Below are 23212 nucleotides of genomic sequence, written 5' to 3'. Positions count from 1 at the left end.
TCAGGTACTGAGAATCCCCAGCGTACCTTCTGAACTGACAAGCTTGCAGAAGAGAAGGCATTGTAGAAATGGAGCCACCTGACACATCTGGATTGGTACCAGGGATTTGGAGCTTGTGTCCCTGCTGTGAGCTGTGCTCAACATGCTGGGTGCAGAGGATACAGAGTCTGTGCTGCTTTTCTTATTGCAGGCAATATTCACTCAGCACAGAGAGAAAAACAATGGCTCATCCAAATAACCTGGACAGATGTCGGACAAAATACCTGATGCGCAACATTGTAAGTCATGGGGTTTGGTGGTGGTTGGTGGGAGCCTGTGCAATCCCTGCTCTGGGGAAACTTCTGGAGGATCAGCAGGAACTGATGCTAAGAAGAAAACCTGGAGCTAAAACTCACTGTATCAGTCATGGGCTTTTACTACACCATCTCCCAGTTCTGCTCAGAGCAATACAATTTCCGGCACAGGGAAAAGAGAGAGAGTCTGGCCATGGCTGCCCCTTTTTCTGTGCAGATGCTGTGACCTGATACCTTTCTTCATCTCCACTGGGGCATATGTAGTTGAGCACGTGCATATTGCTGCCCAGTAGGTTGCTGGAGGCCTTTTGGTGCACCATATTCCTGCAGGCAGTTTTGTGGTGGCTCACTGAGATCCGCTACTCCTGAAAACTCAGCCCCTTGGCTGAGAACATATCCAGCAGGTCTACAACAGCCATTCATCTGTCTGTCCTTAGAAAGGGCAACACTTGGGCACTTATCACCCGGCACACAAGACTAGCTAGATGAATGAGAGCACAATTACATACCCTTCATCACAGCACAGCTGTAGAGTCATAGCCCCTGTCAGACTACAAAGCTTTGAAAAGCTGACCAAAATGCAGTGACAGCAGCAGGAAATAAAATTTAGGCATATCTGGATCCCAGTTCCCTTCTCTCTGCTTCCTTGCGGGTCATCACCTGAGCTATGGTGGAGGTACTCTTCAAAGTCTGAGAGACTCTGTAAGAGAGAACCCACCTAAGAGATGAGTTTTCTGGCCTTGCCACTCCATAGTGGGTGTACACCCTGAATTTCTTCTGGATTTCATTATTAGTTTTGATTCATCCCAAAGTTTCTTTTCAGATGTGTACACTATCTCCGATATGTACTAATAATGGTGAAAGCCAAGCCCTGTGTTGCAGTTTACTACATCTTCATAATCCCACACTACTGTGGCCCCAAGTTGCTCCTTGGCCAAGATCTCCTGCAGGCACTATCTGGAGCCTTAGAACACCAGCTTCTGGAATGTTTATTCCTTAGACAACTTTCTGCCCCAAATGATTTTAAAGCTTATGGACTTCTGTTACCAGATTATATTGGCCAGGCTGATGAGTTACTGTAGTCTCCAGTTCATGGCATCCTTTGTTAAATGGCTTGTGACAGGTTCATGGAGGTTTGCTCTCAGCAACTGGGCAGTGGGCCATGGTGGACATCAGGGCGCAATGGGGCAAGATGGACTTGGTCAGCACAATAGGCTCCCTGCAGACCCCCCATGTGGGGTGGCAGTGGGGCATGGCTGGTTGTGTAACAACTGTGCTTTGTGTTCAGATCCTGTGTGCAAAGCAGGGGCTCCGTGTGAGGCGGCACCTGACCTGAGATAATGTCAAGGAGAAGGTTAAGGAGACAAGGAGGATCCTGGCAAAGATACGTTCCATGGCTAAAGAGGTACAGTGGCTACGAGGGAACCCCTGCTCTGAGCTGGAGAGGTTAGGCAAGGAGAGGATACTGAGCTGGCTGCTCGGGCTCTCACCAGTCTGAGCTGAAGCTTTTCCTCTGCTGCTATGTAAAATTCCAAGTTCCAGCTACTGGAAGTTACCATGTTTCCTGTGATAGCTCTAATGAGGGATGAGGCCTGGCAGCTTTGCAGGGCTGTTGGTGGCGGGGCAGGGGTCCAAGCAACTTTGTAGTGGGTAGGAGGCAGAGCAGGGCCAGCTCCAGGCCTCCTGGGCCTCTCTGCCCCACCAGCCCAAGGCCTTGTCTGCAGCAGACAATTTTGCCTTGGAAAACAGCCTTGCTTGTGCTGCCTGCACTTCCACCAGGGTCTTACCCTTGATACTTTCTGCAGATTCAAACTTGTATTGGAGTAAAATTCTCATCCATAGCAGAGACTCTTCACATTCAGAGTTTCACTTTTTCATTTTAAGTAACTGAAAAAATCGGCGTGTTGTGCTGTAGTGTCAACCAGAACGCCATGTTTGTTGACATTAGGTGGACAGATGCTGTTGAAGTTTGGAGAAGTCTTTCACCAAGTAAAGTCAAATAATTTTCACGTCTTTAGCTATGTGAGGGTAGAGTGATGTACAATTGTAGTGATGATGTTTTTCTTCCCAAGTCATCATTTCTGTGATGGAGCTCTGGTGTTCTGGGGATGGTTGAAGATCTGCCTGTCCACAGGAAGAGGGGAATGAATTCTTTTGTTTGCTTTGCTTGTGTGTGAAGTTTTTTCTTTCCCTATAAAACTGTTTTTATCTCAATCCATGACTTCTTTCAATTTTACATTTTGAATCCTTTTTCCCATCACACCGAGGGACAGTGTGTGACAGGCTGCATGGGGCTGAGTTGCCAGCCAGAGTCAAACCACAACACCTCCAGAGCCATATTGCAGGGCTGACTTTCAGAAGTACATGGCCAATGTTAGGTCCTTTATTTCTGGATCTCTAAATCACCATTGCTCAGCAGTCCGTCCTGTGGGGAGATGAAGCTTTCACCATGTCAATGGAGGGAGGATGACACATGCTATTCTTCTGCTGTGATGTTCCTCCCTTCCCTCCCTCCAGCCCCAGTGCACTCTCCCTGATGTACTCATCTGGATGCTCAGCAAAAACAGGCGTGTGGCATATGCCAGAATTCCTGCACAAAACATCCTCTACTCAGTAGTTGAAGAGGAGAAAGGCAAAGACTGTGCAAAGATCCAGACTGTCTTTATGAAGGTAGGGTTTATACCAAAACAGTGTGTTCTTGCTTGCTTCACACTGTTTCCTTCTCCTTGCTTTCAGCCCTCCTTCCTGAAATCCTCAAGTTCATAAGGAAACACAGCTCTCATTCCACAACTGCCTTTTAGCTCTGCTGATGTGATGCTCTTTCTCCTGTGCTCTTTGGTCATTCCCAGGCTGATGCTGATCATCTTGGTCTGAGATGTGAAACCTGCTAAACCTTCTGTGCTTTCAGGTTCCTGGCTTACACACTGGTGAGATCTTTGCCAAACTGGAAATCTACATGTGGCTTGGGGTAACCAAATATGTGAAAAACTGTTTGGCAGAGTTGCCTGAGGAGTTCCTTTCCGAGAGTGAGCAGGAGATAGCCCAGCTCTCAGCATATAGCCCTCCCAGCCGGCTCACCAGGGATGGTGAGTGCAGATACCAGTTCTTCACATAAGCAGGAGAATAGGGAGTTGAGAGGTCCCATCCATGGATTAGTGTCTGTGATGGTGCATTGTCCCCTCACAGTCCTTCACCTCAGGCCACACTGTGAGAATTAGGACCTGATCTAGGGTTGTCTCCAAGGCATAACTGGGATAGGTGCATCCAGTTTGATCTCATGAGGATGTATTTGCGCATTCACAGCTAAAGCACCAGACAGAATGGGTGCTTTGTAGGCATTGAATGTGCTGCCAAATTGGCAATGGGCATGAGTTCTGCCCCTCTGATGAGGCTTGATGGTGCTCCCCCACAGTAGATGCTCATAGCAGAACACTGCACATTTCACATGTCGCACTCATGTACTTCCCAGACGTGTCTGGGGAGCCCACTGAGCTTGTCTGGCTTGGCTAAACCTTTTGAGATGTACTGGCCGGAGAACCACAGCCCCACAGAAGTGGCAACTATTTGTCACAGAATGCACCCACTCCTCCTATCTGGCTGGCCTTCTCCTTCAGGCATTTTTTGGCCTCATACAGGACTTTGTTGGGGACTTCCTCTCTCCTTTTCTTACCAGACTTCAGCTATTTCCAGCTCCGAGCCCATCTGTATCAGGCTCGAGGGATCCTACCTGCAGATGATAATGGCCTTTCAGATCCATTTGCAAGAGTGGTATTTTCAACTCATTGCCAGACCACGAGGGTGAGACCACTTAAACTCTTGCCTCTGTCATCTTGGGAACTTGGGGAGAGAAAAATGACCATGCTCGCACTGACACGTTTAAGGTCAGTGCTACCGAAGTCCTCCTGGGACTTTTGTATCTCCAAGGACTTGGGTATCTATGCTCTGAGCAGTGTAATTATGTTCAGAGAATATCTGACAGTCATTGAGCATGGTCTCAAAGGTTGATTGGCATGTGCTAGTTGACCTTGAGTGCTGATCTCACATCCCTCCTGCCAACCTCCAGCTGCATGTGGCTGTGTGAGAGAGGGAATCAGCCTGGAGTTCCTCTCTTTCCTGCATGTGGTTTATTTCCACTGACTGTGGAACACTTGGGCCTTCTGTCTCCATCTGCAGATGCTGGAGGAGACACTGAGCCCTATGTGGAATGAGCTACTTTTGTTTGACCAGCTCATTATTGATGGGAAGAAAGAAGAGTTGAAAACAGAGACCCCCATCATTATAATCAACCTTTTCAGCCACAATAAATTTGTAAGTATGGCCACGCTGCCCTCCTTATGTTGTTTCTGGAAAAGGGAAGGCAAAGGATTTCTGAGTACTGCGACTTCTCTGCTTGGTTTCCATGACAGCTTGGTGCTGGTCCGCTGGTAATAGTGAGTTGTGGGGACTGTGGCTGAGGTTGAGATTTTCTGACTCAGAGATACTCTAAACTCATCAGGGGCTGATGAGTTCTTGTTGGATCCAGGATCTTTTATATTTGAAGAAACATTATGCCTGCTTCCTTGGCAGGCTCACATTGCAGAGGGCTCATATCATGGGGGAACTGATATTGTTTTTAGGACTATTCCTTCCCTGTGTCCTCACATATCATCAATCATCCCTCCTCAGTCCTTCCTTTTCTCTCTTTATAATGCTTTAAAGTCACACTGTCTCCTAGAGCCTCTTTGCTATCCTAAGGCTAATGACATAACTTGCACCAGGTTCTCCGGCAGTAACTCAGCAGCTTTCCTGTGGTTCCAGTACAAGACAAACCCTGTCATATTGGGATGAGTCCAGAGGAGGCCACCAAGATGGAGCACAGGACAGAGGAGGAGGGCTGAGTATAGCCTATATTTCAGCCTCAGACAGAGGTTGAGAGAAAGCCTCAGACAGAGGTTGAGAGAAAGCCAGTGTCTTTTTGCTGTCTGCAGCTACCTGGTGGGAAAGGATGGAAAAGCCCAGTTCAGATTTCTCATGGAAGGTATCAAGGGGCCCAACGGCAAGCAATGAACACAAACTGGCAAGGAAGAAAATCCATCTTGATATAAGAAAGAAATTTTTACACAGAGGTAGAATGCATGCTGGGCTTGTAGCTCAGAGAGCTTGTAGTGTATCCATCCTTGGAGATAATCAAACCCTGTCTGGAAGAGACTCTGAAAAACCTGATCTAGATTTCATGTCCTCTGGTACATGGTGCCAGGCTGTTTGCTGAGTTCTGCAGGGAGATGAACCGGGAGTTAAGTGGAGCTGCTGTAAACATGCCTTTATCTGTTCCTAGCTCTGGATGGAGCAGAGAAAATCAAAGCAGAGGATAACATGGGTGGAAGAGTAATTTTGTATTGTCCCAGATTGGCTGGAATTAGTGGTGGTCTTTGAGGTGGTGAGATACCACAGGGATGATTTGAGTCACTCCCCTCTTTCCTGCAGGGCTCCCCCGAGTTCCTTGGGCAGGCCTTTGCTGTCCCACAGGTGAAGCTGGTTGATGAGCCATACACCAAACCTGCCCTGCAGTTCTTTGACTTCTACAGAGGCAGCAAAGCAGCGGGAGAGCTCATTGCCACTTTTGAGCTGATCGAGCTCGATTACAGTGGCTATTTGGAGGTAACAGGCTTGTAGAAAGCTGCACATGGTTGTGAGCTCTCTGAGGAGAGCTGTGTGGGTGAGGAGCTGGTTGCATGGGGCCCCACCAGAATTCCAAGTTGGAGGCCATATCTGGCTTTCCAATGAGAGGAGGCTGCAGGGACAGCCTGTGAGCACAGAACTAGAAGGTGGAAGAGAGTGGGCTTGTCATGGCATGGAATAGAAGTGATTTTCATCACCTGCTGTGTCCTGGTTTTACCTGTTCAGCCATCAGTGCCTGAGGATGTGGAGCCCAAGGAGCCAGACTACCTGGAAGACCCTTGTGCGGGACGGTTCATCATCCCTGAGGGCATCCGCCCAGTACTGAAGGAGTTTCGCATAGAGGTGTGCCTCCTTCTGCTGCACTGGCTTTCCCCTTAAGCTGCCCCTGGGTGGAGGGCAGGGCTTTGTGAGACAGTCCAGTTTGATGGTCTAATGTGTCTGTGAGGCCTAAGCAGATGTCAGAAATGGAAGAGCTTGACCTGAAGGGGAAACCATCTGAGTAGTTCAACAGGCAAAGCTGCTGGGCAGCTGAGCTGGGAGAGCAGGCTTGTGCCTCTTCTGGGGACTGTGTCCTGTGGGTGGGGGGTAGTAGCATGGGCAGTGCCATGGCTGGCATGTCTCGGACAGCAGCTTCATGTTGTGCTTCAGATCCTGTTCTGGGGCCTGAGGGACCTGAAGAGAGTGAACTTGTTCGAGGTGGATGAGCCTCAGGTGATCATTGAATGTGCTGGCAAGAAGGTGGAGTCAGAGGTTATTGCATCCTACAAAGAGAACCCCAACTTCACTGAGCTGGTCAAATACATGGATGTGGTGAGTGGGAAGGTGCCATGGTGGATTCCACCATGGCAGGGTACACCATAGCTACTCTGCATCATATCACTGCACGGGACAACACGGAGGGAAACTGCTTCCAGGATTTTGCTCTCCCATGACCACATGGTTCAGCTGCAGAACAAAACCTTTGTGAAATTGCTCACCAAGAACTGTCTTAGCCATGGCCTGTCACTGTAAGGCTTTGATTTTTGGGCATAGCTGCAAGGTGCCAGCAGGCTTCTCCTTATGTGATAGGGCTGCCATAGTTTGACAGCTCAACACAGATTGATCACCTTTACTCCTGTGAACCCCATGCATAATTCTTTTGCAGGAGCTCCCAGAGCAGGTGTACCTGCACCCTCCCCTCATCATCTTTGTGGTGGAAAAGCGTGCATTTGGGCGCACTGTGCTTGTGGGTAGCCATGTTGTGTCCAATGTGATGAAATTCTCTCCCAGAGAGTTGGAGGAGGAACCAGAGGATGTGCCCAAGGGTAAGCTACTTGGAGAGGTTCTCACAGGGACGACAGGCAGGTTTTGCCAGTGGCAAAGATCCCTGGCTCTTCCACTTTCTCTTAGAAAAATGATTTCTTGCAGCAGAATCCTCTCCCTGCAATCACAAGGTCATAGAATCACAGAATAGCTTGGGTTGGAAGGGAGCTTAAAGATCATTTTGTTCTACCTTCTGCCATGATTACGGACACTTTCCACTAGACCAGATTGCTCAAGCCCTGTCCAACCTGGCCTCGAACATTTCCAGGAATGGGGCAGCCACAGCTTCTCTGGGGAACCTGTGCCAGCGCCTCACCACCCTCACAGGGAAGAATTTGCTCAATGAGACCTTCATCTTTAGGGAGCTGGTCCACTAGGACCAAGGATTGAAAAGTTTTCAGTTCTCTCATGTTGTCAGGTCAAAGTCTGTTCATTGGGTAATAACTTAGCTAAACAGCTCTATGATAGCAATAGCCAGCACTCCTGATCTGGAAGGATGAAGAAGAAGCCAAAGATTGATCCATCTGTGGCTATTTCTGAGTAGGGAAGGTATATCTCATAATTATGAATTCCTGGGAGTCAGCAACAAGCATATTGATGATGGTGGTTAATCTCAGTACTGTAGTTGGATTTCCAGCAGTATTTTTTCAGGGTCTGATTTAAAAAGCTCTGAAATCAATCAGATTAGTGTTTTAACAAGGAGGATTTTCCTATGGCTGAAAGTAAGAAGTAGTGGGCAGAAATAAATGCATGGAAACATTAAGTTTTTTATTTTCATCTCAGCTTGCAATGTCTCATCTCACCGTCTTCCATCTCAGACTGTGGTAAACATTGGACTGGCAGCTGGTGACGCAGGTTCCAGCACTCACCCCCTTAGCTTTGTGAAGGTGAGTCATATGTTTGGTCCAACAAATTTTGAAGTTTGTAAAGCCAAACTGTAGATTACAAACAACAACAACAACAAAAAAAGTTCAGAAATTCAGTGTTAGGTTTCATCCACCAGGTCTTTTTCTGGACTGAAATTCTCCTCTCTCCTGCCTGCTCATTGGCAGTATAATGTGCTGGGGCTCTGGCACAGGGACATTAAAGAGGTCTGCCCTATGCCTTGAGAATGGCTTCTTTTGTAGCAAAGAACAAAGCTGGAGCCACGGGCAGCTTTGCACCTCCTGCGCCGTGCCTGAATGCTGAGACTTTGCCAGAGGCTCCCAGGGCACTGGAGGAGGGCGCATGAGTGTCCTGGATGGTCATTTCTTCCCTCTGAACCCTGTTATCTTTTCTCTCAAGGCTCCTTTGAAGAAAATTCCTATCAATAAGCTTGTAAAGAAGGAAGATGAATATGAAGAGGAAAAACCAGAACTGGAAGAACTGGATTGGTGGTCCAAGTACTATGCGTCCCTGAAAGAACTGTATAACCAGGTAATATTTTGTGACAGCTGCCAGCAGAAGGGAAAATAGGCTGCACTGGTCTGATGAAGATATTTTCAACCATATTGAGTGTCACAGGAGCTCTCCTGGCATGGATCTGCAGGAAAATGTGAACTTTAGTGTATCAAGCATATTTAAGGTAGCCAGGTATCAAGCATCTACCAGGTGGGCTGATTTCACTAGGAGGTGGGTATTGAAACATCCCTGAGGCTCGGTGCTCAACTGGTGTGAGAATGAGGCAGCTTCTGTCAAGGGACTTCTGAAAATGTGAGGTTGCTGACTTGAACAGGGACTTTCATACTGCTTACTCTGTCCTGGTTATGTACTAGTATGTGTTATGGGAGCAGGTCTGCTCCAAATTTCCTTCCTTGCACTGTCAACTTAAATTCCAATCAAAAGAAGCTAGAAGGAGGATCTGGGGAGAAGAAAAAAGTCTTTAAGACACTCGTTGAATGCCATCCTGCAATGATTTCAGCTATGTCTTACTTACTCTGCCAGCAGGAAAATGTCAGTGTTGTGTGCTTGGAAGGTGAAACTTTTTCTGTCAGAGATCTGAGGTGACTGTGTGTGTTTCAGGCATGCAGTGATGAGGAAGATGCTGAGAATGATGACCTGAATTGTGCAGGTGAGCTCTCTAGCAATACCTCACTCTTTAGTGGAGAGAACCAAGAGTTTATACCATCCCAGAGGGTACTGGACTTGTGAGAATAGTGTCTGTGCAGACACCCTTGCAACATTCAGCAACAACAACATAAAAGTGAGCAGAGAGGCCGAAGACATTGAAAAGGGCTATCAGGCTATTTCAAGTTGAAAAAACACCAAACTTTCCTGAAAAAAATTTGGAAAAGTCAGAAAAGTCCTGGAAAATAGTTGAGTCTTGTAAAATGGTGTTAAAGCAAGTGTTTTCCTGTGTGAGAAAAATGAAGAAAAATCATCTGCAGGGATCATGGGATTGTCTAGGTGAGACCAGGAAGCAGTGGTAGGATGGAGAGAGGATGATGGACAGGAAAAACTGTCCAGGATCTGGGAATCACTCTGTGCTTATGGGGTACTCACGTGGGGTGCAGATGAATCAGGTAACAGGAGATACCAGAGGCAATGGACAACAATAACAATCTTTTTATGATCTGAGAATAGTGTTACAGCTGTAGGTTCAGGTTTGCAGAGGTGTAAGCAGTGACTCATATGGCTCTGGCCTGGGAAAGTGCAAAGTATAAAAATTATGTAAATCATCACAATTTAAGGAGAGACTTTGAGGGTACCTGCATCCCATTAGCGCTTGAGGGATCTGGAGCCTTGGGAAATGAGACAAGCACACACCCACTCTGTCCTTGGTTTGGTGGTGCCCCTGAGAAAGGTCTAGACATGGTCTCTTTCAGCTGGCTGTGCCAAAAGTGGCAGTGATGCTTCAGTTAGCCACCCAAACTACCAGGCCAGCAAATAAGCTCTCATCCAAAGAGGAGGGTGGACTCTCCTCTGTGCCTTCCCTGACAGCACCTGTAAGATGGCCCAACCACCTTCCTTCATTTGGTTTCTGCCCAATTCCTGTCTAAATGGTGGCCATCCAGACAAATAGGCAGGTAGGTCTGTGCTAATTTTTGTCCCCCCACCCATCCAGCCATGCTGTGCTGGGAAACTGGAGATGCTGGAAAGACACCTGTTACAAATAGCAATAGTTCCAGTTGCTGTGACAGAGGCCAAAACCCTGGGTGAAAGCAGAAACTGTGGCTGGGGTGACTTCATGTAGAGACACTTGATATGATGGGCAAAATCAGAGTGTTTCCTAATCTCTTACCATCATTTCTAGATGGAGGGAATTTAAATGCATCTTTCATTGACATGGAAGCAGAGGATGAGGCAGTGATTGAAACTGAACCTGCTCAACCGAAGAGGAAGCTCATTGCCACCCTTCAGGTGATAATTGGGGTGACCTAGTCACTTTCAGCCCTGGGCCTTCGTCCATGTCTTCCTCACCTTCCTGCAGTGGAAATTATGCTGGGAGGAGAACCTGCAGTGTGTGCTGAGGACACACCATTGCTTGCCTTTGATGCAGCTAGTAACACCTTGGAGCCAAGCTGAGATGTGCAACCACATCTAAGGCTGGCCCTAGGGACATGCAGGAAAATCATTAACATCCTGCCCTGAGTAATACAGAAGTAAGGTAGGACTAGGTGAAACGATTGAAACAGAGAAAGGATGGTCTTTCTGACTCTCCTTCCCTTTGAGATGGCAAGAAAAGGCTCACAATAACTTTCTACTTATTTCAGATCTACAACTCTGAGCTGGAACATGAGTTTGGTAATTTTGAAGACTTGTTGTGTATTTTCCCCCTTCATCATGGCAAAGCAAATGAAGATGAAGATGGAAATGAAGATGAACACTATGTGGGGAAGTACAAGGTACTGTTTCATTTGGATGACATTTGTGCTGCTTGTGGAAGAAGATCCTTATAATCTGTATTTCAGGGCAAGCCAACACCAGTAAAACCTTGCAGAATGCATGGGTGTGCAGTTTGGGCTGCAGCACGGCCAGGGTATTGTTAGTGCCTGTTGAAGCAATTGTACTTTGGTCCTACTGTTTTTATCTTATAAATCCATCCAATTTAGGTTTTTTAACTGCTACAAGGAGAAAGTATGAAGCATAAAGGACTCACTCTGGTTGCAGCCTCTGGGTCTATTCAATATGCATATAAGTACTATATAAGTAAGTTTCACTGGTTTTAAGGTTAGGAAAACTTATTTAAAAGAGGTGTCATCCTCCCATCCAGGAGCTCTTGAAGACTCTAAAATATCAACTACAGAAATTGTAGCTGTCGCTAGAAAACGTTTGGTGTCCTCTGTCTTTGGCAATCCAAAGTGCCTAGAGATGCTCATATCTGACATTGGCAGAGGCATGACAGCCTGCAGCCTAAATTGCAAGCAGGAATTGCCTGCGCCATGTGGACATGATTTGACCTTTGGAAAACACTGTCCCCATGGCCATAGGGTGTCTGTGGTCTGCATGGGGGAAATGGCTCTGATTTTCTAGTTAGCAGGTGAAGCTGGTGGCTCCAATCCTTTCTGAGATATTCCCATGTATATCCAACTGTTCCTTGAAAAGTGTTTTCTGCAGGGCTCCTTCTATGTCTACCCCAGTGAGGAAACTGTTACAGAGCCCAAGGTCTCCCACGGCATTCCAAGGAACAGACCCATCAAGGTTCTTGTAAGAGTTTACATTGTTAAGGTAAGTCTCTGGGGGAGGTGACAGTAATGCTTGGCGGTCTCTCCCCTCCCTGTGGACCTTCTGCCCTTCTCTGCTCAGTAAATGTGAGCAGTGGCGCTTGTGAAAAATGTGATGCTGGCTTGAAGCCTCTGCCAGTGGAAGGCACCTACCTCCTGTCCATGGAGAGTCTTCCATGCTTTGTAGCTTGAGGATGGGCAGATGGGTATTTCTTGGCTCCTCACATCTGCCTTGAGATCATGAGCAAGTAGGTGGGTCCACAGCTGAAGATATTAATGGCTTGTAGAGTGAGGATTTGTGTGGGATCAAGTGCCTGTTTCACTGCTGGGGTGGTTGCTGGAGGGACCTGACCAAGTGGGCTTGGGTGGTTTCAGGCTGGTGCAGTGTTCCTTTTCCAGGTTGCCCTCCACAGCTTTGTATAGCAGTATCTCTTATATATTCCAGGCCACAAATCTCTCTCCAGCAGACCCCAATGGCAAAGCAGACCCCTATGTGGTGGTGACTGTGGGGAAGCAGCAGAAAGACACTAAGGAGCGATACATTCCAAAGAAGCTCAATCCTGTGTTTGGAGAGTATGCAAGAAGGTTTCATCTAGTGGGTTTAATAAGAACAGTGCAAATCTGGGGCTTGAAATGTGGTTCAGCATATAAGGTCTTCTGTTCCTTTCTGATGGAGAATCTTGTGCTTTTACACAAAGCCCTTGGGCATGTCTCTTGCCTCCAGCTAACTCAGGAGCCATCATGCTTTGGGTTAGGAGGCGAGTACACCCAAGGATTTGATTTAAAATTGGAAGCCAAGCATTCCCTAACTCCAGACCCTCTATCCAAGCCATACACTCCTGGAAAAGGAATTCCTTTGAGCATGCCCACCGAAAATGTCACATACTGAATTTAGAGAGAATCAAAGTTTATCAGAGGCCTTTAAGTTGTCAAATACCGTTCTTAAATATATAGGATTATCAAAGCAGAGCATGTGTTTAATTTCCATCCTCTGCTAATTGTGCTTTCCCTGTTTGATTCTGTCCAGAGTTGTGGAGCTGACAGTCTCCTTTCCCATGGAATCAGAACTCACTGTGGCAATATTTGATCATGATTTGGTTGGATCTGATGATCTGACTGGGGAGACCAAGACTGACTTGGAGAATCGATTCTACAGCAAGCACAGGGCCAACTGTGGAGTGGCTACACAGTATGACTTGTAGGTACCAATGTGACACATGAGGGCCATAGACATTCTTCTCACCTGCCACATGTGCGTAATAGAGCTCCTCCTGTTGTGTGAGACAGAATATTCATTTGCAGGTGCTCATTTGCAGATTCGCTACAAGTTACATGGATAACTCTATCTCTTTAGACCCCTACCATCTTCCTGTGATAACTCTAATTCTTACTGCAATCTAATATACCTTGCATAAAATAGCAAAAAAAACCTTTTCTATTCCTTACACATTGGTGTTCTGTGAGAAAAGTGCTTGCTTGACTCCGACCTCTTTCGGAAAGTACAGCAGTTTCTCTGGCAGCATTTTGTAAGCAGCAACACTCAGGACATCTGATTTTCTTTGGCCTCCTTCCATATGGATTCTCCAGATCTTCAGCCAAATTTCTGCAAATTTCTCCTCTCCTACCCTGCTATTGAAAAATTAGCTGTGGAAATGGAGCTAAGTACGCAGCACAACTAAAAGTTCTTTCTCACTTAGGAACTGCATCTAGAATTGCTCCTGCTCCTAGCATTGCTTCTGCTGCTCAGAAGCTAATAGTTCTGTGGGGTGCAAGTCCAGCTTGTTTTCTGTCAGGAAAGAATTTGTTTAGCTTTTCATTCATTAAGACTTTTTGTAACCTCTTTAAGCCCAGTGGAAATCTGAGCAGGGTTCTAGTGATATAGCCTATGCTTTGGGAAGGAAGGCTGTTTCACAGCCTAGCAAGGAAACTTAAGTTAAACAATTTCCTGATGTTTTCTTTTTCCATGCAGAAATGGCTACAACATGTGGCGAGACGCTTTTAAACCCACACAAATCTTGGATAGTTTATGCAAGAAAAACTCAATCCCTGCTGCAGAGTACAGATGGGAGGAGATCAAAGTGGACAATAAAATATTCAAGGTCCCTCCAGAGGCTTTTCCTGAAGGTACATAGGGCTTGTTACACTGGTCCCTTAAGCAGCTGCCTGTGCTCAGCAATGCACGTGCTGCTGGGTGGTCTGCGAGCCCACAATCCTCTCTTCCCTGAGGTGTCCAGGCTGGCTTCCCCCTAGGTGCCCTGCATGGCCCAGGTTTTCGGGTTACTGTGAGGTGCATCCTTGGTTCAGTGCCCTCGTTTCAGTGGACATTGTTGCACTGGGAGAAGATGTGATCCAGGCCATTAGATAACTAAGTGGCTTCCGTGTCAGTGGGTGGAACAAAGTAAACCTACTTTCACAGCAGTGCTGGTCATGGAGGTTTGCTGTATGCCAACTTATTCTGGTGGCTGGCACTATCACAAAGCTGTACCTTCATCTGCTTATGATCACTATCAGCAAGATAATGAAGTCCTCTTTGGGGTTATGTGTGTTTTGCAGTTTTTTGGGTTGTGGATTTTTTTTGTTTTTGGTTGGTTGGGTTTTTTTGTGGTGATATTTTTTGTTTGTTTTTTCTTTAATGTTTTTTGGTTTGTTCGTAGGTGTTGTTTTGTTTTGTTTTGGGCGTGTTTTGGGGTTGGGGGGGAGGGGAAAGGGAATGTTTTTTCAGTCTTCTTCCCTGTTTCTAGCTGGCTTTGTCCAGGAATGCTCTGTGCTTCCAGTGGCTTCAGGTGCCTTGAGTGATTCCACATTGCCTCTCTCTACTGTTGATCTCCACCTTGTGGGCAGCTTCTGCTTCTCATTTGCTGTTTTCTTTCCCTCTACCTGGCATTACAAGGGAGGGACCAGGGCCAGGGCCACAGATGTCCAAGAACACACTAACCTTTCACAGTGTCTACCAGCAGTGATGGAGATCTTCCCTCACCAAAGGCCAGACCCTGCTGCTGCCAACACCTGTGCAATTGAGTCCAACCTTGAGGAAAGACTAGAGCAGATGTGGCCCACATGTGGATGGCTGAGTACTGCAAGGCAATGCTATGTAGCTTGTAGGAAGGATGATCCCTGGCCTTACCTGTTCAGAGTGAGGACACCTACAGTATGGACAACTTTACTTTCTCCTTGTTTCAGTGAAACTGTTCCTCAGTTTTCTGGTCGTTCCTATGACTTATGCAAAGAATGGAAAAGAAATCCTACTCAGGAGAGGGCAAGGAGCCTCCAGAAGCCACTCCTCCTTTTTTTCAGATCACTGGGTAGCTGGGGAGGGAGAAACAAGGTGCTCTCCTGGTGTTCCCTGACAGCTGGTTCTTGTTCCAACACAGCTGCAACTGGTGTCCTGTGAACCTCTGCTGTACTTGAACACTGCTTGAAATGGTTTAGGTCTCAGACTGCTATCCAAGGGGCAGTGGTGCTCCATAAACCCAGGAGTGAGTGGGTCATTATGCCCTCATCTGTTGGCTCTGGTTTATCTCCCACCAGCAAGATTTGGTCTTGAAGTGCCATTTGGCTTTGCTGTGCCAAAGGAGTCAACTACTAATTGTGTTCATTAATGGAGAGCACAGCTGCATGTCTTGAGACTGGCAAGTAATGCTTTCCAGTAGCACTTCTCTGGCAAAAATTCATCCATGGATCTGTTGGCACTACCACAGAGATGTGGGGACTTAAACTGCCCCAGAAGATCACGTCCTCCTCAATGTTCATTGGATCTTTTTCCCAGGGCCAGAGTAAATTAGTTTTTGCCCTTTCCACTGCATTTCTCTTAGCTTGTTTTTTTCCTGCTTGCCATTTCTGTCATCACTGCATCATACCGAACTCACTCCCTTCATCTTTGCCCTCCTGCTTCTCCCCATTTGTTTTTCTGAAGAGGTGCTTTTTTGCCCAGTCCATCATCTCCTGTTGCTTGTGCTAGTGACTGATGTCCTGACATGACTCTTGCTGACCAGAAGCCCTAATTTTCTCCCTGGCTGTGTCCTGCTGCAGAGGCTTCTGTGAGGAACAAGAGAGGAGTGGCAGATGAGAACTTGTCGCTGGATGTTGAACATAAGGCTCTGTATGTCCTGCAGCACTGGGAAGAGATGCCAGGATATGGGTACAAGCTAGTACCAGAGCATGTGGAAATCCGGTCTTTGTACAACCCGGAGAACCCCGGGCTTGTGAAGGTGAGATGTGTTTCCGTGCTAAACCTCAACATTGTTTCGGGGAAGGACCTTCTGGACAACTGGTTTCTAGTCAGCTGTCCGGTCGCCTGTGAATCTTACATATTGTCCCCTTCCTAGGTGGGTGACTGGAGTTATGTCTGTGGATGGCTGGTCCAGCTACAAAGTGAGGACATTGGCCATGGTTGTCCTTTGCTTACACCTACCCTCTGACCTCTCATGATGCTTCTGAATACCCTTTCCTCAAGGAAATTCTGTCCATTGATGTTGTGTTCACAGTGTTGGTGACCCAGAGTTCTTCCTGTCTCCACAGGTCATTTAGCACTGGCTCTGATGAGGATACTGTGTGGGTGGCAATAGATGTGCTCTGCTTTTGAGCCTTGCCACCATGCACCCCCATGGCTGATGGTATCCTTGCCTATACCTGCCTCCTCTGCATTGTCCCTTATCACTGCTGTTTTGCAATAACCTTGTTCTCTGCCCTTGGCTTCTCCATCCTTAGTTTTGTGCAATGCAGCCATCTGAACTCACCATTTTAATGTCCTGCACTGAAATATCCTGTTCTCTTGGGTACTGGAGGTTTGAACAAAGCAGAGTCCTGCAGTCATGCTGGCTTTCTTTGGCATTGGAAATGCATGAGTCAGATCTATCACTTCTTAGTTTTGTTGGTTTTGCTTAAGCATTGCATTACCATATGCTCCTTATTAAGACAGAGGGATATGTTTACCTCTGAAATGGATTCAGTATAGGTGAAGTGGTTTTTCTTGGAGCAGAAATAAGCAATCTTTCATAGCCTTAATTTTTTTCCCTGTGTAAAATTGAATCTCATGTCACTCTCAAGTGCTGGGAATGGAGAGAACCAAGCAGGGGCTTTCTGATGAGAACTTTCCTCGCAGGATCAAGCCTTTGCTCCTTGAAGAGCTGGAGAGTGGTCTGTCTCTTGAAGTGTCTTTGCTCTCTTCTCTCGTCAGGGCTCCTTGCACATGTGGATCGACATGTTTCCAAATGATGTCCCTGCACCACCGCCTGTCAACATCAAACCACGACAGCCTGTCAGGTAGCACCTGTGGGGGTAGGCCTGGGGCTGGTGGGCTGCAAGGAGGGTCAATGTCCCTTGCCATGGCTGGTGGGATGTGCCACAGGGCACTGGCTGAGGGTCAGTGCTAGTGTGGCATGTAGACCTCTTTCCTCCAATTCTGACCACAGGATGCTCTCTTGAGTGTATCATGTTGGGCCCTAAGAGCTTCAGCTACACAAAGGTTTGGGGAAGGGCAGGTCAATGTCTCTATGGCAGGACATAAAGGTAATAGAAACCCAGGCCAGAGCTACTCAGCAAACTCTATTCTGGCTAGTGGACAGATGTCCTTAGGAGTCTGGAGAAATGGAGTTGAAGGATGAAATCTGCTGTTTTCAAGGATCTAATGGTACTTTTGAGATGGAGGATCCAGGTTATTCTCTGACGTTCACCTGAAAGGACAAGAGATAATAAACATGAATTTCAGCAAGGGAAACTCTAGCTGACTATAGGGAAAATGTTTTCCCAGTGAGAGTGAAGCTACCCTGGAATAGGGACAGATTGACTCAGATATGCTGGGATGTCCATCCTTGGTGATATTAAAAACTGATGCAGACAAGGTCCTGCACAATTGACCTACTATGAAGCTAGAGCAAGAGCTTGGAGCAGAGACTGCAGAGATCCCTTCTTGCCTAAGCTTTTCTGTACTCCTCTGGCTTAGCAGAGCAGGGTGGATTTCCCATGCAACAGGGATTTGGTTTGCAAAATCTACCTGTATTGACTGTGGGTGTTTGTCTTGTAGGGTTGTAGTGTCCAGAAAGGGTTTTATGCCTGGCAGTGAGATTGCAGAGCTGTGCTTGGCGGGAGGAGCGGGGGGAACCACACTGCTGGGAATTTTCAAGTCCTGCAGCTCTGGCGTTGTGCTCAGGGCTTGATCTGCCCTCCCATGCACCAGGGACAAGGACATGAATCTCACCTCTGTGTCCTTCCCACAGCTATGAGCTCCGTGTGATTATCTGGAACACGGATAATGTGATCCTTGATGATGTCAACCCAGTAACAGGAGAGCCTTCCAGCGACATCTACGTGAAAAGGTCTGGTGGGAATGACTGGGAGGCCAGAGCTTGGCTGCCCTGCTCCCTGCCCTGGCCCACATGCTCACTTGCCTCCTCTGAACCTCTGGTGTGAGACGCCTACTCCAGTTCTCTTCATGGGCTGCTCTAGCCCCAGAGATGTTGTCCAGGTGTTGCTCTGGTTTGGCCCTTTCCTGCTACTCCATGGTGTTCAGTGCTTCCATCCTCCTGCTCTGCCTCTCAGGCTGGCTGACAAGGGTAGAGGATAACTGAGTTTCTCCTGCAGCTGGATAAAAGGTCTTGACCATGACAAGCAGGAGACAGATGTTCACTTTAACTCCTTGACTGGGGAAGGCAATTTCAACTGGAGGTTCATCTTCCGCTTCAATTATCTCCCAACTGAGAAGGAGATCACCTACAAGAAAAAGGACTCTGTCTTCTCCATGGAGGAATCAGAGTTTCGGGAACCGGCTGTTCTGGTCCTCCAGGTCTGGGATTATGACAGGATTTCAGCTAATGACTTTCTAGGTATGGTGTTACCTGCTGGAAGTGGGGTGACCTGTCCCTTACCTTGCTGGAGCATTTCCCTGGGGTTCAGCTCTCTGAGAAGGGACCCTAGGACCATCAGATCAAACTCTTCAGCTCAGCAGTCATCTGGGCTGGTTTTTCACACCTGAGCTACAGACAAAGCCTGGAGATAGGCACCTCCCCTACACAGACATGCAGTGCTTACATGCTTGTCCCAGGGCCCTGGTGTATTTATTCAGGGCTTGTCACATCACAGGACTCCCAGGTTCTGCTTCCTCACAACCTTTCCAATAAATGTGCTTGTTTTCTGTGCTCTTAGATATGCAGATCTCAAAGTCTGGGCTTAAGAACACTTTTCCCAGGACCTTATGTTGTGGGAACAGGGACAACCAGTGTAAGACTAGACAACCTTTGTGAGACTATTGTCACTTGAGTTGCTGGGACCTCAGAGCTCCCTGGATGCCCCTGAAACTTCCCAGTAATAAAACCTCCTGAGCTGGGCATGCAGCAAGGCCCAGTGCCAAAACAGAGCTAGTGGTGATTCCCCACATATTATGCTAGCAAGTACTGCTGATTGTCTCCCACTTCTGCTGTCATCCCCAAGATTATAGCACTCTGTTCAGTTGTTCCTCCCTTCTTCAAATGTTAACCTCCCTACTAAAAAGCAGCGCCTTTCCCCAGCTATCTCCTGGGCATGTTTGAACTCTCCTTATACTTCACCTTTCATAGTGTATTTAAGAGGCTTTACTGCTAGAGGCACTTCCAGTGGTTCAGCCATGAAAAACTGAGGCACTGAAGAAAGAATTTACAATTCCAATGATTTCTGGCATGTATGATCTCAGGACCTTCTAGACAGTAAGAGGCTTCTGCAGGGTTTACTGCAATCTCCTGCCCTGGCTGTAGGTCATTTTCTGGGTGGACATTTTCTGGGTGGGTTTTGATTATCTCCAAGGATGGATTGCTAGCATGCTTCTGGAGCCCTTTTCCTGGCTGCACCTTTTTCACAATTCTCAGGTTTTTTACTTCCAGCATTTTGTGTCTGTTGCCTTAGGTGCTTTCATTATCGATTTCTGAGAAGAATCTAGCTCCATCTGCTCTGTAGCTTCCTCTAGGCTGTGAGGGATGCAGTAAGACCACCCTCTTGACCTCTCTTCTCTGAACTGAACATATAAGTGTCTCTCACCCCTCTTGCTGCGGCACCTACTACATACTTGACTATCTCAGCCAATAAAAACTATTTAGTTGACACCTTTCTTGTATTAGGGGTCCAAAACTGGACACAGTATCCAGATGCAGTCTCACTTGGAAATGAGCAGGGAACACTCACATCCCTTGTCTGCTTTTACCAGTACAGACCAGGATGTGGTAAGATTGTTTTGTTGCAAGGGCTCAGTGCCAGAGTGGGACAGGAACTCATTCTGAGCAGGACAGAGGCACAAGACCAAACAGGGAGATAAACTGAGGCTGTTGCAAATCTATGATAAACTTGAAACACTTAAAGCACTTATAATTTTAAATTGTTATCATTTTATAAGTTTAATTGACATTTCCAGGAATTAGAGAGGAAGATCATCTTAGACATGTGAGGAGAGCAGGGTGGGACATAATAAAAGGGTGAAAATAACTCACCATATGAACATACCAAACAGCCCTTATCAAAAATGAGATGAGACCTGGGGCTTCTGCCTCCCAGTCTCTAACTCCTAAGCTAGTAATTTCTTATGCATAATTTCAGGTTCTCTATCTGTAAATGTGCAGGGTGCTACTAGATAATTGCAGCAGCTGGGACCTGCTTGTGGCAGTTGGGAGCATGGCAGAGACAGCCAAATGTTGTGTGGGGCTGACCTCAAGGTTTTACCATGTGGTCTCCTCTTCCCTGTGCCTGCAGGCTCCATCGAGTTGAAGCTGCATGACATGGTGTGGGCAGCCAAGAGCTCTGAGCATTGCACCATCAAAATGGCCAAGGAGAATGCAACACCTCGATTTTCCATTTTCCGATATAAGCGCATGAGGGGCTGGTGGCCCTTCATCAAACTCAGAGATCAAGAAGATGACGAGAGACACGAAAGAGAGTATAAGAAGAAAACGAAGTGGAGCAGCTCAGTCAGACCAGAGGACATGGAATTCACAGACCCCAGTGGGAACAAGTATTTCCTGACGGTAAGGTGGGGAGCTGGAAACGGTGAGCACAGCCAGTGTTTTTCCTCTGCCTTGATATGGCAGCCTGTCCTACACGCACACAATCTACAAGGGAAGCAGTGGCCCAGCTTTTGCAGGATCCTGAAGACTTCTTCCATCTGCTGCTCATCCAGCACTTTGTCTACCCCTGAGAAACCAGGTGCTGTGGCATGCAGAGGTGTCTGACTTCATGTATTCCTCTGAACTTTCCATAGAGCTCAGCTCCATGAGGGGAGCTGTATTGGTTTAGAAATTTAGTATTCCCACTAAAACACCTCAGACCATGTTCTCCTCACTCACTCCTACTCCAAAGCAAGAGGCATATGGCTCCCCATCAGCCAGTCAGGACAGCAGCAGAAGCTTGTCCTGGGGTCTCTGCCTACCCAAGACAAGCAGGTGCCGACTGACCAGAGACAGACTTGCTCCTGATACCCCTGCTGCTGAACCACTGTGTGTCTCCAAGGGTGAATTTTGCTCAGGGCCACTGTGGGAGGGTAGAGACAAATCAGGTAGTTGGGGAGTTCATTAAAATACAGTTCCTTGTCTGCAAAACAGTTTCTTACCAGGCCACAGTTTCCACTGGCTGTGAAGTAAGACTCTAGCCAACGGAGAAAAAAGCTCTGAGCCATCTGTAAGTGGAACTGGGAGAAAAATACCCAGTTGTGGCAGGATGCGTGGTCATCGGGCTGGTTTGTGAAGCAACACATTCAGCTGTGGCTCAGACATATTGTCCCTACAGGGTAAGGTGGAAGCAGAGTTCCAGCTGCTGACTGTGGAGGAGGCTGACAAAAGTCCTGTTGGCTTGGGCCGAAAAGGGCCTGAACCCCTGGAGAAGCCCAAGTGAGTATATGTATTATCACCTTTAGGGTGAACAGACAGTGTCACATTCTCAGCAGCTGTTTGTATGGAAACCAGGAGTATTGGCTTGTCTGGAAGCCAAGAGCAATCTCTGATGTCCTGGGCATTGGGGTCTGCAGGACCAGGACTGCCAGAGTTTCCCAGAGTTCAAGTGAGTCCACAGGACTTGAGGCTGCAGCACCTGACCCAGGATTGATCTAAGGGTGATACTCAAGGCAGCTGTGCCATAACATTGCTAGTACAATGGTCAGATCTGTCTATGTGAAGGGATCCCTTGTGTACAAAGGTGAAGGACAGCTCTGGGGACACTGGGACACTGTTCCAAAGAGTCCCATCCTTTTGTCTCTAGTGTTTCCACAGGCAGTGTGTTTACTGTAGCCCCTGGGCTGATCCTGCCTGAAAGCAGCAGGAAGAGCTAGTGATTCATGAGGGTAGCAGGACACCAAAGAAGAAGGGCTAACGTGATGTTCTGTAGATTGAGCATGTGCTTATATATTCTTCTCTTCCTGTTCTAGTTGGCCCAAAACAACTTTCAACTGGTTTGTGAATCCCATGAAGACCTTTGCGTTTTTTATCTGGAAGCGGTACAAGAGATACATAATTGTGCTGTTTGTTGTCACTGTTCTGACAATCTTCCTGGTTCTTTTGGTCTACACCATGCCTGGATACATCAGCGAGAAGATCATTAATGGATAAATGCTCTTCAGCAGAGAACTATTCAAGGATGGGTGATTGTGGCAGGAGTCAAGATAAGATCAGAAAGCTTGATGAAAACCTGCAGGTGCAGAGACAGCCTAGAGAGACAGAGACCGGCAGAAGTGAGCTTTGTTTTCCTTGTGAATAAAAACTCCTTAGCTACTCTCTCCGATGCTTGCGTTTTTAGCTGCTTTCTGGAGCTGGGGGACAACCTGTTTATTTGTGTGGTACAGGCTGATCCTGGTTCAGCAGTCCTCACTACTGCCCCTTTGCCCTTCCTCCTGAGTAGTACAGCAGCAAGGACTACACTGGGACAACATGGGGTCATGAGCGTGCATCTGTGTTTGGTGTTGGGCTGACGTAAACTAAATGAGAAAATAAATGCATAAATTGTTCTTGGCATGGTTTGTGGTGCACCAGGTTTCCTGTTATCTGCACAGACAAGCCCTGACATGATCTGATCCCAGTGGAGGTATTTCAACCAGGGTTTTGAGAGGATAGATTCCTTCTGAGTAGTGCAGGTGATGCTTAGTGGGACCACAACTTTTCCAAAGAATTTATCTGACTATGCAGTTTTATAGCAAAGGTGCTTGCGTCATGGCCATTTGAATGGGGCAGGAACAGAGTATGTTTTGTGGAGAAAATTGTCTGGGCAGACCCAGGCAGGTAGATGTGAAGCAGGTGAGGACTCTGGCTGGACATGAACCCAGAAGTTAATGTGTGGCAGACATGATGTTCCCCCAGTGAGTCTAGAGTTCAGCCA

At 47.2% G+C, this 23212-nt stretch overlaps 1 protein-coding gene across 1 annotated transcript in view; it reads left to right on the top strand.

Annotated features, from left to right (window-relative positions):
- LOC131564289 (fer-1-like protein 4) overlaps positions 1 to 22767 on the top strand; it is a 37762-nt gene extending 14995 nt beyond the window's left edge. Inside the window, 26 exon segments of the mRNA XM_058814660.1 lie at positions 191 to 278; positions 1582 to 1698; positions 2811 to 2963; positions 3202 to 3379; positions 3967 to 4091; positions 4467 to 4601; positions 5757 to 5930; positions 6177 to 6293; positions 6600 to 6761; positions 7096 to 7255; positions 8037 to 8140; positions 8538 to 8669; positions 9255 to 9303; positions 10486 to 10592; positions 10946 to 11077; positions 11790 to 11900; positions 12342 to 12469; positions 12924 to 13094; positions 13866 to 14020; positions 15926 to 16104; positions 17073 to 17158; positions 18112 to 18210; positions 18476 to 18717; positions 20606 to 20877; positions 21635 to 21735; positions 22269 to 22767. Coding sequence (XP_058670643.1) covers positions 191 to 278; positions 1582 to 1698; positions 2811 to 2963; positions 3202 to 3379; positions 3967 to 4091; positions 4467 to 4601; positions 5757 to 5930; positions 6177 to 6293; positions 6600 to 6761; positions 7096 to 7255; positions 8037 to 8140; positions 8538 to 8669; positions 9255 to 9303; positions 10486 to 10592; positions 10946 to 11077; positions 11790 to 11900; positions 12342 to 12469; positions 12924 to 13094; positions 13866 to 14020; positions 15926 to 16104; positions 17073 to 17158; positions 18112 to 18210; positions 18476 to 18717; positions 20606 to 20877; positions 21635 to 21735; positions 22269 to 22449 — 3658 coding nt within the window. The 3' untranslated portion in view covers positions 22450 to 22767.
- Positions 22768 to 23212: the final 445 nt, after the last annotated feature.

The sequence above is a fragment of the Ammospiza caudacuta genome, chromosome 15 (assembly GCF_027887145.1).
Source record: "Ammospiza caudacuta isolate bAmmCau1 chromosome 15, bAmmCau1.pri, whole genome shotgun sequence".
Classification (NCBI taxonomy): domain Eukaryota; kingdom Metazoa; phylum Chordata; class Aves; order Passeriformes; family Passerellidae; genus Ammospiza; species Ammospiza caudacuta.
Note: the sequence above shows the minus strand (reverse complement) of the source record. Positions and strands in the feature narration are given on the sequence as shown.